Here is a 16,847-nt window from a genome sequence, read left to right as displayed (position 1 = left end):
GCTCTCCTTCTTCTTCTACAGGGGCGCTGTGACATTAACATCCGAAACAACCGCAACCAGACGCCGCTTCAGCTGGCAGTGACGCAGGGCCACACAGAGTTGGTGCAGCTGCTGGTGGACGAGGGCGCTGACGTCAACATGGAGGACGAGGACGGTGACACGGCCATGCACGTGGCCCTCCTCCGCCCGCAGCTGGCCAACGTTATGCTCAGCCCATCCGTAGGTACCAGCAGCAGCGAGGAGAGCAGCGACGGATGTTCCTCCACGTCTCTGTACTGCAGGGTGAGACTGATGGGGAGGGTGAGGGAGAGGTGACATGTTGCTAAATATGTTCTTTTCATTTTTAAAAGATTCGTTCAAGGGGAGCGCCCAGTTTGATGAAACTGTTTTACTGTTACATCAAAGTTCACCACTTTGTAACTTTTGCCATTCCCGTTATCATGGGATAGATTTAAAACGTGAGTTCAGCTTTTCACAGATCCTTTACTGTTGAATTCTTGGTGTTGCTGGAAGTGGATCAAATGAAAAGAGAGCAAGAGAAAAGATGCTGTTCGACAGGATGAAATGGTGGCTAAATAAAACCTGGCAACAGGGTAAATAAAGGACAAAGACAAGGTTACTAAGACTACGAAGAGATGTAAATATAGACTGGATAAGAGAGTAAATGACGAGCAGAACATTACTTTAGAGCTGGAGAAAGATTATTGTGGGCTTTAGAGCGTAAGTGCAGGCTCATAGTAGGGTAAATAAAGGCTAATAAGGGTCGAGGATAAAATGATGAACATAAATGAATAAGTGTTACACTATTTACCTTTAGTTCTGGGGGTTAATTTAGTGTAAGAGAGTTAGTTGACTTTACCAGGTAAACAGCAGGATGAATGTGAGAAAGAGTTGGAAGGAGTCAGGTGGCACGGCCTTAAAGACGGCGTTAAATAAGGAGAAAGGACTTTGGCAGGTTGTATAAACATGACAGAAGAGTGGGGTTAACTGCGGACAAAGTAATTAGGAGTGCAGTGAAATGATACCATATATAGTTTAAAGCAGGGGCTGCATGCCCAGTAATGCTATAGACATTTGAACAATAAGCCCTCAACATTTAGGATTTCCTAAGATGACTGTGTCTTTGACTCTAACCTTGTTCTCTGGCTTTAAAAGAAAATACTGGCAGAGTTCTTGTAATTAATGAGAGAAGTGCACCCAGTGTTACAGTGGCAAAGATGGACCCGAGTATTACTGCAAAGAACGGCTACTTCTACTACTTGTAGTTATTTGAATTGTACATTGTTAACACAAACATGCTTTGTTGAGCTGTTAGGACCGCTCTGACATCATCAAAATCGGAAATAGATGGATTTAGGTCACATGATTTCCACCTATTCCTACACTGGGAAAAGAGAGGTTCCGGTAATTAGATAGATGCTAACTTTGTTTATCTGTTGTTCGATACTTGGCTGAATCTGGCTTTTCTGAAAGCTGTTAACTCACGAGAAGTAGCCTAATATTCATCTTACAGAGACCTTGACTCTTTGCTTTGAGCAGCACTTTAATTGCTGTTCCATCAGTTCGTGTTGGTATCATTGCACCAGTGAAGAAGAACGTCCTTTCTAGTCTACATGACCGCAAACACTGCAGCTCCTCTCAGCATCCTGGACACCTGCCAAGCGCACACTAATACACACACATACACAGCCATGAAGGTGGCTAGACTTAAGTGCTCAGGGCTGTTTTGGCCACTGTCAGCAGATGAGTTATTAGGAGTTCTTCCGTGCTGATTAGGAGTGCAATTATATATCAGCCTTAGCTGGGTTGCACTGTTTTTACTTCAGTTACCTAGTGTTGCTTAAATTCAGCTCCTGGAGGTTTTTAAGTTGTTCTCAGCTCTCACTGTTTGGATCAGCTGTTAGGTTTTTAAAGAGTACGTCTCTAAAATGGTCTAACATTTCTCTCCCCTCCCTTATCTTCTCTGTCCACAGCTGAACGCTACAGGTGTTCTGGGGAGTACGGAGCTGAGCATAGGCACAGCTGTCGCCTGTTTTCTAGCGATGGAAGGTGCTGACATCAGCTACGCCAACCACAAGGGCAAGAGTCCTCTGGACTTGGTGGCAGACAGCACCATGCTGCAGCTCATCAAGAGCTTTTCTGAGAAGCACAGGTAGCCGTTTGCAAAATTAGGGTTGAAATACACGAAGCGGTGGCTGATATTTTTATGATGCATAGTTCATAAAACCTTCTGACGGTCATATTTACACTCTTATGTGCTATTTTTCATTGACAATGAACCAGGATTTTAAAGACGAACAGAAAACAGTTGCTAAGGGATAAGCGCTGGTGTGTGGGAGTCAGCTGAGGTTAAAAAAGGAAGCCTTGGTTTAGTGGGGCGTTATAGCTGTGTGTTGTGTGTCAGGTTGCAGCGCCTGCAGGCCATCACATGTGGACAGGGCCTGAGCAGCGCCAGCCTGCGGCGGGTCCACACGACGCCCAACACCATGACCAACCTGGTTCTACCAACGCCGCCCGGGCCCAGCGAATGCCTCATCTGCTCCGAGCTGGCTCTTCTGGTTCTCTTCTGCCCCTGCCAGCACAGTGTGGCCTGTGAAGGTGGGCTGTGCCTTTTTTCTCTCTCTGCTGTTTGCTCCGCTTTCATTATTGAATGTCAAACAGTATTGTTATTGTTACAGATAAAAATAGACTTTGAGTCTAATTGTGGTGCTTGTCTAAACAGAATGTGCCCATCGCATGAAGAAGTGCATCAAATGCCAGGTCACAATCACCAAGAAAATTAGGCAAGGTAAGTTCTAGCTGCTTTACTGTCCGAAATCTGAAGTCTTAAATGTTTCTTGTTACCTTAATGTTTATTCATGAGATTATTTAATCATTTATGATGTCCTAAAGACGACGTCTCTGTATTCGCGGTGCTCTCTGGTCTTGTGATGTCACTGAGACGCAGTCTTGAATGGTAAATGAAAGCAGCTGCGTGTTCTGGACACTGCTGTCTCCGTGTTAACCTTATTATCTTTGAGCCATTAGCGCAGCAGGACGGTCTCATATTGCACAGCACTGCACAGTCTGCATAAAACGAACTCGTTTAATAACGATGACCTCCCTCCACAGACCAAACGGAGGTGGACTGCAGCCCCGGCACCGAGAACTCAGAGCAGCACAACCTGCTCGAACAACTGCAGTCCCGCTACCGTCAGATGGAGGAGAGGATGACCTGCCCCATCTGCATCGACAACCACATCAAGCTGGTCTTCCAGTGCGGGCACGCCTCCTGCATCGACTGCAGCGCCGCGCTTAAGACCTGCCCGATCTGCCGGCAGACCATCCGCGAGCGGATCCAGCTGTTTGTCTGAGCTTCTCTCTCCGCTCAGTCCAGAGAATAGTGAAGGGGGGCGTCGGAGAGAAGCGAGGCTGGGGATGGGCAGTGGGCAGCTGTTATTTTGGACACCCCCAGTAACCCCAACCATCCCCTTGGATAAGCCCACAGGCTGCTTGACTATCAGATGCTGTATTAAAACACTGAGAGACCACCTTGTGTTCGGAGTAGCTTTCATCGAGCAGCGCAGGCAGGAACGTGTCTATTAATTTAATTCGATTTTCAGCTCCAGGACAGATGTTTAGCTGAGTCCGAGTCAAAGTCACGAGGCGACGCCGCTGCTTTGATTGGCAAGCTGGGAGGGTAAAAAAACGCCCCTCCCCTCACTCACTACTTCTTTTCCTCACTCCCACCCAGCCTCTGCCTCGTGTAATCTGTCCTCTCTTTGCTGCTTTAAGTGGATGTCTGTCCCATCATCCTCTCTGGCTCTCTGGCCACATCTGTTTACAAGGCTGCGCAGAAATCACTTCTCATCTTGCTCCTCAGCCTGTCCTGTGAATTATGTTTGCTCTCATTTGTATCAGTCTCTTAATAATCAGTGTTAGTCTCTGCAGAGGGAGTTGGTATAACTAAAGGCTCTCTATATAATCCCCAACCAATTGTCTGTATGCAAGGGGAAATACACACTGTATATGCATGAACATATGCATATTGCAAAGCTGAAAATGACCGTGTCGTCATGGGTGATTTGTTGTCGTCGTCGTTTTCTTTCTCTCTGCTTACATTCGTGGTTTTTAACGTACCTACGAGTACAGGTGTGTATTTATGTGTGAAAGGTGGTATTACTTAGTAACGTCCTTTTTCGGCCAAAAGGTTTTTGGATTCTACTGAAGTTCACCCCCAAGCCTCTACTCAGGGTATCAAATCATTGAAAGCACTTGGAATATCCATACAGAATTAAAGAGCCACCCCCAGATGCAGACACACACACACACACACACACACACACACACACACACAGACTCTCAGACACACACACCACACACACAGATACACAGCATTATAAAGCAACAGGTTACTGAAAGGAAAGGTTGGAGTTGGGCATACTGACTAAGAACTGAAGTAGAAACACTTTGTCTAAAGTCACAGTTTCATTCTCATTAGTTAAACGAATGTTTGCAACAAAGCTGATGTTTTCCTCTGAAAATACGAGGAGAAAAAAAAGTCCACCAAGCTTCCCAGAAGCACCAGTCGGCTTCATTTCTGTGTTTCACTCTGTGTGTGGTGACCACTCAGTCTGTCTGTCACATGGCTTGTGCGGAGAACCCAGCGAGCACACACTTTAACTGCTATTTTGTTACCAAACCCACCAGATGTATTGTAAGATCTAGAATCAGAAGGGCAAAAACATGGCGTAGTCGTGTCACTCGTGTATTTCCTTCCACGTCTACCTTTGTAGTCCAGTCTTTTCAGAAGAAAGCCTCCCTTTCTCCTCTGGAGTTCTGGATTGTATATCATCCTGATATCCGTTCTTGGTGTGTTAACTTGAAGGGCTTATGCAGATATATATATATATATATGTATAAATCTTAATTTAATTTTTATTTTCGGACATAAACTTCCAGAGACACTTTTTTTTCTTCATTAGATCCCAAATTTTGGGAGAGGCAATGTTAAAAAGATGTACATTTGAATGTTTTTTTTGGGAGGGGGGTATATCCGGTCTCACTCTGCCTTTCTTATGTATAAAGAAAAAAAAAAAGGTGACAGAGAAGGAGCTGGAGAAACCAAGGCGTACCACGACATTTGCTTTGAGGAAAGAACTTTTTTTTTTTTTTTTAAATCAGTGCCAAATCGCATGAGGATGTGCATGGGCATGCACGCCCGAAATTACCTAGACGCACTATGCTAAACCCCTCTGAGCTCAAGCGAGGGTTCAGTTATTCCAGCAGTGTGAAGTGAACTAAAAAAAAAAAAAGAAGCTAATTTTCATGTTTGTTTTTTTTTAGGTTAGAATCAGAAATATTATCACAGCACACTCGGTTACTGATGTTAGCAGCTGAGCTAATGGTGTTAGCCTTTTAACTTTAGCTTACTGTTTTGAACCTCCTCGTGTTCTCAAAGAAACGTGATGTTACACACTTATGAAATATTATCAGTCCCATATCGTTTGGAGCTTTTTACAAGTATATATATATATATTTATATTTTGTGAGACATTGTCAATCAAGGGACACGTTTCTTACAGAAATTTCAGCATTTTAAGGATTGTTGGTGTTTTAAGGTGATGGGTTTACAGGCAAAGGCAATAATGTTCTAGAAAAAAAAGGGGAAGACGTTTGAGGTTTTTTGTTTCTTTTTGTTTTTTTAAGGAGGTCGCTGTGAGGGCGGGAAACAATTTATGTATAAAAATTATATTAAAGCAGCAGTTGTTACTATTGGTGTTTGTACATTTCAGCTCTTGGAGTTCTGATGTTGGCCTTACTGTCCATTCCTCCTCTGTTGATGTTTTTTCAGTTGTATTCTGTACAAAAATATTTTGCAATAAATATGGAACTGTTTTCTAAGGACTTGGGCTTCTCCTCTGTGTCATTTCTTCATTTAAACAATGAAATACCTTACCTCAATTCACTGTGCTGCATTTTCCCCTTGACTTGAAGCATGCGTGCAGAAATCAAGTGTCAGCAGCAACAGAATCAGATGCTAACCTCTGTGAATGAATGGTTAACTTATTCATTATATTTTAGATTTAAAAGGTAGCTCATTCTTTCAAATTTCACAGATTAAGCTGCATGTTTGTCGAAATTTTATTTGTAGAATAATGTGTCCACTCATATTGACACGTCTTGTTTAAAGTGATGTGACAAGATGCTGTTTTTAACAAAGGAAACCTCTCAGCTGATCAGATATCCGTCGGTTCTCCTCATGGATGGAGGCTTGAATCTATCCCAGCTCTTAATACCTGAGTTTCGAATCACCAGGTAACCTAACCCCATGCATGTCTTTGACATGTGGGAGAAAGTCTGAGACAACCCACGCAGACACAAGGAGAGCATGTGAACTCCACACAGAAAGGCCCCAGGCAGGATTTGAACCAGGACCTTCTTGCTGTGAGGTGATGATGTATTTTGACCTAAAAATAGGTCAAAAATACAATTCGAGTTCAATTTAAAGGTTTTATTTTCAGGCTAATGACTGTTTATTAGCAACACATTTCCAAAGTGTCATCAACAGAGATGATAATGTCCTTTAACAAGGTCTCAGTCTGGCCTGTGTCATGAATTTGATCAGAGTGACCCACAGTATCCTTAGCCGAACCATTACGGACTCTTCATCAAAGCAAAGGATTAAATCATGGAAAGTTTTGCTCTCAGTAATTGGTAAGAATGATCCTGTTAGTTGTCTCGATTTTTCAAAGCCCTTTTGGTTGCTGCCTCCCTCGCAAATCTCGTAGTGCCCCTTGGTTTCTCCAGCTCTCCCTGCTAATCCTTACCTTCATCAGTGCACACTTGCTTATTTTCAGACACTGTTTTCACTCCTGTTTTCACCCACACAGCAAAGAAATGGATTTCTTTGTAGCCTATGAGAAATGAAAAGTCTCCAAATGACTATTTTTATACCAGGAAAACTATTTCAATCACACTTTCCTCCCTGACTACATTTAGGAGCGGGGGGTGGGGGGTGGGGATTAAACGGAAGAACACTGACTGCAGCATCAAAGATGATTTGAAAGGTTTAAAGACTGAAATATTTAAAGTGTGTGTAATAATGGATCCCTCGACCTATTTCCTGGTCGCATCCTGCAATGAGGTCCTTCTTAGTTCTGCTAAACAGCAGGTGAGCAGGTTGTGTTCGCTGTAACCCTTTTAGTGTGGCTGGTTTCTGAGCAGCGTCTCTGGTTAAACACTGCCTTGTGCTTCCTCTTAGTCCTAATTGTCTTATGGCTCAGAAGGCTTTGGCATATGACTCAGTGCTTTGGTGACGTCTGAGGACAGGATGACAGAACAGTGGGACCAAAAATCAAACCGTGATGTTCGAATTTCTTGTTTTTGTTTGAACATCACAAAGCTGAAGTGATATTTATTTTTTTAAAAAGGTTACTGGGTTTGTCTAATCCTCTGCGATAAATGCCAGCTCGGTCAGTTTAATTAGATGGACTACAACATAAAATCATTCAGTACTCAATATGTATTTGTTTGACTTTTTGTTCACATGTTAACATCACATCTTTTATACTTGCTATATCCCAGTATTCCCGCACTTGCCATTTCATTAGGCACAACTGTTCAACCTTGGAGCTAGCTTGGTGCATTTATGCACATAGACATGGTGAAGACAACCTACTGAAGTTCAAACCGAGAATCAGAAGGAGGAAGAAAGGGGACTTTAGTGACCTTGAATGTGTTGTGGTTGTTGGTATTTCAGAAACAGCTGACCTATTGGGATTTTCCTGCGCAGCCAAGTTGAGTGTTTACAGAGAATGGTCCACAAACAACACATATCCAGTGAGCGGCAGTTTTCTGGGTGAAAATGCCTTGTTTATGCCAGAGGTTGGAGGGGAATGGCCAGACTGCCTTTCTCCTCCGAACTCTGGCAACAGTAACTCAAATAACTATTTGTTACAACAAACAGAAGAGCACAGTCCTCTCAGCTAAGAACAGGAAACTGAGGCTACAGTTTGCACAGGCTCAGTAAGATTAGTGAATAACTTCACCCCATGTCTGGTCTGGTCTGGCTACCATTAAGATGGTAGGGTCAACTTGAAAGCATGGATGCATTCTACCTTGTATGATTGGTTCAGCCTCCTGGTGGTGTAATGGTGTGTGGGATGTTTTTCTTGTTCACTTTTTACCTCTCAGTACCAACTGAGCATCATTTAAATATCACAGCCTACCTGAGTATTACTGCTGACTGTGACCAAAAGAGGTTGGCTGCACAATGCGGCATGTCCAGTGTAGCTACAGTGACGGCTGCTTTCAGCAGGGTGACAGACCAAAACTCAAATCCTTTTAAACTGGTTTATTTAACATTAACCAGTGAGTTCAGTGCACTCAGATGGCCTCCACAGTCACCTGATTTCAATCCAATGGAGAACAGGAGATTCACATCCTGGGTGTTCAGATGACAAAGTAGCATGATGCTATCATGTAAATGGACCAATTCTTATATAGTGCTTTTCTACTCTCCTGGAGCACTCAAGCGCTTTATACAAATGCCTCCTTCACTCATATTCATAGTCTGATGAGCAACTTAGGGTTAGTATCTTGTCCAATGATATTTGGCCTGCAGACTGGAGCAGCCAGGGATCAAACCACCAACCTTCTGACCTACTCTACCTGAGCTACAACCCATATCATGGCAATATGGAACAAAAGGTACCTTGCTGAATGTATGAAATTAAGGCACTTCTGCAGGCATAAGGGCCCCAGCTAGCAAGGTGTACCTTACAAACTGACTAGTCAGTGTTTTTTATTCCTGCACAATCTGGTGATGTAGTGATGAAGATACAGACAAAACCAAGGGGATGCCCTTCCTGTGATGTGAACTCAAACGTCTCGGTTACATTTTGATCATGGGGAAGTTTGGTGAAAGAAAAATACAACAACAAATTTGGCACAGGATAAACAGGAAACACATGTTAGGAGACATATATACTTTAAATATTTGTGAATAAGGAGCTGGCATCCATCCATCTTTTCCACACTTTTAATTATGATGATCACTATACTGGCATTTTCAGGTATATTGTACATTCTTCTGTCTCGTATCCTTCTGATTTTAGCTTCTGTTCCAGCTCCTCCTCGTTATTTTCCTGTGTTAGAATAAGTGTCACTCTGACAGTCTGACTCTGTCTTATTGATTTTCGTTTGTTTCACCCACCACGAACAACACGTAGACATTTGCAGCCAGTGTGTTACTATTAGTGTGCTGCGCCTCCTGCAGCAGAGCCAGAGAGATGAGGTGAGATCGCCATCTAGTGGCAGCTGGAAAATCAGAGTAATGAATGTCCTGACGTTTAAACTCGCTCTAACACACACACACACACACACACACACACACACGATGTTATGATTAATATCCATGTCATTATATCAGATAGACTATATGTGTAACGGGAAGGCAACAAGCACAGGGCGATGTCTCAGGGCTCCTACAGAGGGTGCACTTCCTCACCAAACTGCTTTCCGTGCCCTGTGTGAGCTGAAGCTCTCTCTCTTTCCATCCATCCAGTGAGGTGAAGAGTTCTTACTGGAGTATTTAGGTTACACTTAAAGGTCTATCCAACAATCTATCGAACATTAGTGCTCACAATGTTACAGAAAGGAGGCCGATAGTTGGATTGAAAGCTTTTGTGAGTGTTAAATGGCTGCTCGTGTTCTGTCTGAGAAAAACTCCAACATAAAGACACTAATTAATTTTGGGGTTTAAAATTTGTCCGCTGCGTCCTGAACCTTTCAGGAGCTTTTCATACAGTTTCCCAGTTTGACCACTTATCTCTCCACAACAACCGTGCAGGTGTAGCACTCTCCCGGTGTCATGCGGCACATTAACTCACCTGCAGATACTCATGTTCCTCCTCTGCTCCAGTCAACCAAAGAGTATTTGTGAATACTCTTTGAGAGTATTTACATGCTTCCACTAGGTCAGATCATCCACCACCATAAACTAAACTATGCTGATAATGTCTCTCAGCACCAGCCTCTCCAGTCACCTCTTTTCTCCACTTCCTCTAAGACACAGGTGTCGAACTCCAGGCCTCGAGGGCCGGTGTCCTGCAGGTTTTAGATGTGTCCTTGATCCAACACAGCTGATTTAAATGCCTAAATTACCTCCTCAAGTGTCTTGCAGTTCTCCAGAGGCCTGGTAATAGACTAATCATTTGATTCAGGTGTGTTGACCCAGGGTGTCATCTAAAACCTGCAAGACACCGGCCCTCGAGGCCTGGAGTTTGACACCCCTGCTCTAAGACATCAAAAACTGGATGTCATCAGCTTTCTCAAACTGAACTCTTGGCTGCGGCTCCTGAGTGGTTGCTCCACACAGTGGCTGGTCTTTGTCTTGATGTGGAAGGATCTTTCCAGCTCCAGTAAGATGGAGGAACCATCCACAACCTGGGTGTCATCTTGTACTCTACCCTCCTGTTGTTATCATATACCAAATCCATTCAGACTGGCCATTACGCTGAAACCCTCATTCACACCTGTCTGATCTGCCTAACAGAGGCCTGGACAGGCTGCAGTATGTTCAGGACTCACTTGCCAGAGTGCACACCTGGCAACACATCATCCCCACCTGAATCTCCATTAAAATCCTCCTCACCTACAAATCTCTACATGCCATCGCTCCTGGTGCTTTTCAGACCTTCTCAGATAAACGTCTACTCTCCTTTTGGGTCCTCGGCGCTGTTGCCCGCACGCTCTGGAAACACACTCCCCTTTCTGCTCCGAAATGCCTCGACTGCATTTTTGAAAAGCAGTTGATAAAAACTGTCATGTATTCACTGAAGCTTTTGACTTGGGCTCTTTGAAACGTGCTATTTAAATCTAATGTGCTGTCATTATTACCGAAGAACGTAAAGCTAATGATCCATATAAATGGGGTTTTTCTAACTCATAAACCTGTGTATGAACTGTATCAGCGTGACTAAGTTGGGATCCAGTGGCTGACATGACGCACGCTGCTTCAGATTCCAGTTTTTAAGTTGTCTTACAGGTTGGCTCAGACACTCACTGTGTTTACTGTATTGCCTGGTAACTAGGGGGGGGGGAAGAAAAGAACAGGTGAAAGCACAATAGGTTTGTGCGTACACTTTCACGTATCTGATATAACGAGCCCGGGGAAGGAAGTGTCATATGATTCAAAGCTCTCAGGCTCACATGATTTGGTTCTAGACGAACTTTTATTTGATCCTCCATCAGATAATGGACAGATCAGGAATAAATGCAGATTATGCCTCTTTTAGCATTATTCCCCCCACATTATAGTTTGATTCAGTCTTCTGTCAGTTTTTCTGCTGTAAAACCCAGTTTATCTGTGGCGTTATCACAGTGTGACTCTTTCTACAGAGGTGTGTTTTCAGCACTGTCTGTTTACCTGTTTGCCACATCCACAATCCCCTGAGAGTCAGCTGTTTGTTACAAGGTGTGGCACCCTGAGTCAGGAAGTCCACATATTCCTCTGTGTCCTGTTTCATTGATGAAGAGTAAAACAAACACCAAAAACCAGAATGTGTTTGTAGTCACAGAGAAATCCGGCCCAACGCTTCCTCTCAACTCTTCAGTCTTTGTGGCAGCTTTGCCCTCCGAACTCTGAGGGTCCAGTTTTGATACTTTGATGGAAGTTAACCAAAAAGATGCCGGGAGGTTTTCATGCTAAGGTTTAGTGATGCAACTCGCCCACTGGGGAAAGAAACCAGTATTCAGCCTGGCTTTGTTTACACTGTCACTAAACACCTGTTGTCCCATCAACAAGTTGCACTGCATCGGTTGCTTCTCATTCCACATACAAAACAAAATATCACCAGCAGCCGACGGGGTTTGTGTCACCGTGCTGCCTCTTGTTGCGGGAACACAGAAACGGAGTGTTCCCCACGGGATCTGCAAGCCTCATCTTCTACAGTATCTTAAGGGGGTGGAGGGAAAAGTAGATGCTTATCATAAGAGATGGAAGTTTGCTTTGTTTTGGGACATAACTTTAAAACGTCCACACCTGCAAGTTTTGCTCACTCGCTGAAATAAAGCGGGAGATAAAGGGAAAGAAAATGCGGCAGGAGGGCTCCCTTTACCTTCTCCAAATGTCACACAAGCAAAGTGAACAACTTTAAGTTCATCTTTGGAGTCTTTGAAAGAAATATGAACCATCTCAAAATTTGCTGTGACGTTTCGCACAAATAATTCAGATGGCTATTCGACTCGTGAGATGCAGCTTTGTTTCTTGCACCTTTTGCATCATTTCAAATACATTGTAAAAACATTTTGCATGTTTTCACCAGTAATACTTCTTCTTCTTTTTTTTTTAAACCCCCCCCCCCCCAAAACAAAGCAGTTAACAAACTTTACAACAACAACAACAACAACAATCTTTATTTATAGAGCACATTTAAAAACCAGCGGTATACCAAAGTGCTTAACATAAAAGACAGAGAAGTAACATGAGTATTATAAGGCCTCAGCAAAGTATCAAATATACTCACAGGTCAATGCCACTAATACACAGGGGTAGTATAAAATGCATATCAAGTAAAAACATAGTAAAAGCACAAGCCATAAAAAATATGTATAAAGAAAAATAGAGTAAGTCTAAAAGTCAGGTGCGAGCACTAACAAGCGGGAAAGGCGAGATTAAACAAATAGGTTTTTAACCGTGAATTAAAAGATTGGATAGAATCAGACGCCCGGATCACAATCGGAAGGTTATTCCACAACTCTGGTGCAGCCAGGGCAAACGCCCGGTCACCTCTAGACTTCAGCCGAGATCTATGCAGCACCAAGAGTAACTGAGTAGATGATCTTAATGCTCTGGCAGGAACATACGATTTAAGGAGTTCCCTAAGGTAGCTCGGTGCTGTGTTGTTGGTAATTTTAAACGTAAGCAGCAGTATTTTAAACTGGATGCGGTATTTAATGGGTAGCCAATGAAGGTCAGGTAGAACAGGGGTGATACAGGCAAACTTCCCAGTTCTGGTCAGAATGCGTGCCGCAGCATTTTGGACTGTCTGCAGTCTATGAAGGAGGGCAGAATGAAGACCAAAATAAAGTGAGTTGCAGTAATCCAGCCTCGAGGTCACAAAGGCGTGGATGAGCTTTTCCAGGTCCTTATGCGGAACATACTGCCTAGCCTTACAGGTCCAAAATGCTACAGAAAGAGCTGCAAGATTCAATAAAAATGAATAACACTGTCAATTATTAACAAGAGTATTTAAGTGAACATGTGGATTTTCCTTGTAATGTCCTGCAGCTCTGACCTACAAAACCTCGTGTGAGCCTGGATGCAGCCTGAGAGCCTCTGCTAGAAGTTCAGGCTACAAAACAGAGCAGATGAGGTTTTTATTGTCAGACGTCCCCCAGTCAGTCATTCCTGTTTCTTCACTGACATCTTTTGAAGAAACTTTAGAATTGTATTAGCACAAATATACAGTGATGTGCAAAATTCTTATTTCTATATAGTATATAAGGTAAAAACAGTGCTTGTGCAGTTCTAATGAGCTTGAAAGTCAGTATTTTTGTTATGAGCATGTTTATTCTGTAACACAGCCTTAGTCAGCTTTCTAGTCATTCCTTTAAGTAGTCTTCAGGAATATTTCTCCAATACATTCAAAGCTCTTCTTTAGATGTTGGCTGCGTTTTGTTCTGTTCTGTGTCGAGATGATTCCACACTGCTTTAATAATGTCGAGGTCCGGGCTCTGGGGAGGCAAATCCATGACTGATAGTGTCCTGTTTTGTGAGTTTTTGTATCCAGGTGGATGATAGTTCAACAAGGAGAGACGATATAAGAAGGACTGAACATGCTTTGTTGTGACAGAGAAATTAATTACTGAGGAACATTCCTCTGAAAATGGTCCGGTACAAGGAAGGGAATGAAAAAAGGGAAAAGTTTAGTTTTTATGTGTAAAGAAATGAATTTCATAAATGATAAAGGAAAATTAAAGAATAATTATTACACATAGACTTGTTTTCCTGATAATTTGAGGCATTTTGCCCAATAATTGCAAAGAAAGCTTCAGAGCATTCCTGAAACAATTTATTAAGTTCATTTATAAGTTCATAGCTTCGCAGTGTTGAAGAAGGACTCAAGCTTTTCACGGCTGCACTCCCACTAAGTTTCAAGAGCTCAGAGATAGTAGTAGAAGCAGCAAAGGCCAAAATATCCAGGCTTCTTTGTTTTAGTCTTACTCTTATCTAGTCTAGTCTTATCAAACCTGATGAAGCTGCTCCAGAGCTGCACAGGTTTACTGACTGTCACGGTATAGTTAGTCCTCCTGGGAAAAAGGAAAGATCCTGCGTTTAGTTTTAATGGCACAGATTGTGATAACTGTGACCCACGGGATTGAAGCTTCTCTTTAACAACAATGACTTAAAGTTTCCTGGAAGTCTCAGTCCCTCCTCTCGGTGACAAATAACTAATAAATAATAAACACATCATAAATAAGTAGCACAGGCTAATAAACATATAGTGTCACCCTCATTCAGTGGTGCACGCACAAACAGATTTTGCCTTTAATGGGAACATTTAAATCCCCAAGCAAGACAATACCTTTGTTACTAAGACAGCATCCATTGCTTTAAACAAAGGAGCAGAAATCCTGTTATTTTACTATGTCTCACAAAATGATTATCTGAGGATACAGAAATGATGCTTTTACAATCTCAGTAACAGCAAGGGGTCGGTTGTGCATTGGTGGTAAATGATAACCGATGCTCCAATTTGTGATGATTTGGGTGTATTCTTATCAAAGTGCTGATAAAATCCAAAAAAATTATATGTGGAATTGTTTTATAGGCTTTTTGATACACGATGGAAATGATGCACCTGCTCCATTCAGGAGGCGAGAACCTTGTTTTCCCCTTTGTGCTCCTGTTCTCGCCTTCCTCCCAGGCTGACTGCGGGCATCTGGTTGCTATGATGAGATTCCCACTGATGCAACACCAGCCGAGCTTGGCTCAACTCTCTGGGCACACGAGAGCCTTGTGTAATTTCGGTGTTTGTGCTCACAATACCCCACACAGGAGCTCGTTTCTTTGTGTGTGTGTGTGTGTTTCCCAGGTACAGCTGATCATTGATGCGACTCCACAGTTGCCTCAAAGCCATTTGAACAGCATTTTAGTGCATAGCCATCTCCCTGCACTACCTGCCACACCTTAACTGATTAACACTTCAATAGCGTGCCCATGCTGCAACTTGTGCACCCACCACCCCCTTCTGCATCCCCACCCTAACTCCTCCCATCCCATCTTGCGCTCATTGTAGTCAGCCAGCTGTTTCCTTGGTGCCCAGAGTGTCCCCCTTTGCTGCAGATTTGTTAAAAAGGTGGTCATTACACTTCTTATAGGATAATACAGTCCGTATGTAGTGGGACCCCCACCACAGCAGATGGGAAAACAAAGAAGGATGCAGGTTAATTAGGCCTGATGACACCCACAGGATCCGTCTTGTTTGAGTTGTAATGCGTTCACATTGTTCGGAAACCATAAATGAAACCAGATCATAGGGATTTTACTTCTAAGGCAGGTTAAAATAAAAACTCTAACCCATCACATTTCTTTCATTCATTTCCCACACCACTAAAAGAGAGGTTGTGGCTGTTTTCAGTTCCCCCGCAGCTCGTCTCTGTGCGAAACCATCGCAGACAAAGGGCGCTGCCTGTTAGTTATGTTTGCTGCAGAAGCCAGTTTTGCATCTTGGTTTGATTTGAACAAAAGAGGTCAGGAAGAGAGGCCTGAACATGACAGAGCAGCCTTGTCTCCTGCAGGCAGTCCATGGATGCAAAGTTATTTGCATAGGAAAATAGAAGTGAAGTCTTTGGAAGAGCAGGGGTTATAGCGTGACCATCGCTGGATCATTCAGTTGGAAGAAAAGTCGATAGATATAATGTAGATAATATGGAATATATTATTACTTTATCTGCGCTTGTGGCTGTTTTCACCACATTTTCTATTAGTTAAAAAAAATACAGGCAGTGAAACAGAACCAAATGAAATGTGTTGGCTCAGAAGCTGCTACAGCTCTGCCCGTGGACACAGGCTCTCCCACAGTCTGCCTGATTTGCCTCTGATGCAAATATCAACCGAAGACGCGCTACGGTGATGACGCAGCTCAGACAGCAGAAAAAGCTGCTTCAGGCAAAGGAGAGAGTGATTTGACTTTCAGTGTCAGACTGGGATTTTCTGTGCACCTGGCGAAACTGTGCGCCTCACTTTCAACGTCTCACTATTCCACGCTTTATCTCCTCAACAACTGAAAACCCCACAATTCATCCAAAAAATCCATGCATCAGTCAGGGGAGTTTTGATCCTAGATCAGCGCTATAAACAGCTGTAGTGTAGACATACAGAAAGAGAATCATCATGTGCTTCAGTGGTGTCATGAAAGCTGCGTATGTTTCTTAAAGCAACTATCAATGTGCTTGCCTTCTGTTCCTATGAGTTATGATGCTGGTGGGTGCCTGAAAACTCAAGGAACAAACTTGTCTGACTACATTAAAGACATATTTGATCAGGGCCTTAGTGTGCAGCACACTGATATGGATCTGTGGCTTTGTAAATAAAGATACAGAAGTATTTGTATAAGGACAGGGTATAAATATACACCAGATCTGTGGTAGGGTTTTAAAAGGTAGGTATACGGCAGTTAGCTAATGCAGGGTGGTGTTTCACAGCACTGTTTCAGAAATGCAAAGAGTGATTAAACGCATGCCCGGGTGACCTGTTTAGGAGGCAGATCCATTAATTTATTCAAATTCTAGTGATATTCACCTGCAGGCCTCAGCAGCTGCACTGCAGGCCTCAGTATGTTCCACACTGTTTGTCATAT

General features: G+C 43.1%; 1 protein-coding gene and 1 long non-coding RNA gene across 5 annotated transcripts in view; one reads left to right on the top strand and one right to left on the bottom strand.

Annotated features, from left to right (window-relative positions):
* The window catches only part of mib2 (MIB E3 ubiquitin protein ligase 2), a 39,627-nt gene extending 33,741 nt beyond the window's left edge, over nucleotides 1-5,886 (top strand). For all 4 annotated transcript variants that reach the window (XM_019349978.2, XM_025901644.1, XM_013277647.3 and 1 more), the window contains 5 exons: nucleotides 22-282; nucleotides 1,974-2,152; nucleotides 2,405-2,598; nucleotides 2,723-2,788; nucleotides 3,112-5,886. In XM_019349978.2, coding sequence (XP_019205523.1) covers nucleotides 22-282; nucleotides 1,974-2,152; nucleotides 2,405-2,598; nucleotides 2,723-2,788; nucleotides 3,112-3,353 — 942 coding nt within the window. In that variant the 3' untranslated portion in view covers nucleotides 3,354-5,886. The remainder of the gene's footprint in view (nucleotides 1-21; nucleotides 283-1,973; nucleotides 2,153-2,404; nucleotides 2,599-2,722; nucleotides 2,789-3,111) is intronic.
* Nucleotides 5,887-8,969: 3,083 nt separating this feature from the next.
* LOC102076407 (uncharacterized) lies at nucleotides 8,970-10,079 on the bottom strand. The gene is made up of 3 exons (XR_267177.3): nucleotides 9,873-10,079; nucleotides 9,197-9,300; nucleotides 8,970-9,128 (listed from the first exon to the last, which is right to left on the bottom strand). It is a non-coding gene; the product is annotated as an uncharacterized LOC102076407 (long non-coding RNA).
* Nucleotides 10,080-16,847: the final 6,768 nt, after the last annotated feature.

The sequence above is a fragment of the Oreochromis niloticus genome, linkage group LG20, assembly GCF_001858045.2.
Source record: "Oreochromis niloticus isolate F11D_XX linkage group LG20, O_niloticus_UMD_NMBU, whole genome shotgun sequence".
Lineage (NCBI taxonomy): Eukaryota > Metazoa > Chordata > Actinopteri > Cichliformes > Cichlidae > Oreochromis > Oreochromis niloticus.
The sequence above is the reverse complement of the archived record's forward strand: the minus strand, read 5'-3'. Positions and strand labels throughout refer to the sequence as shown.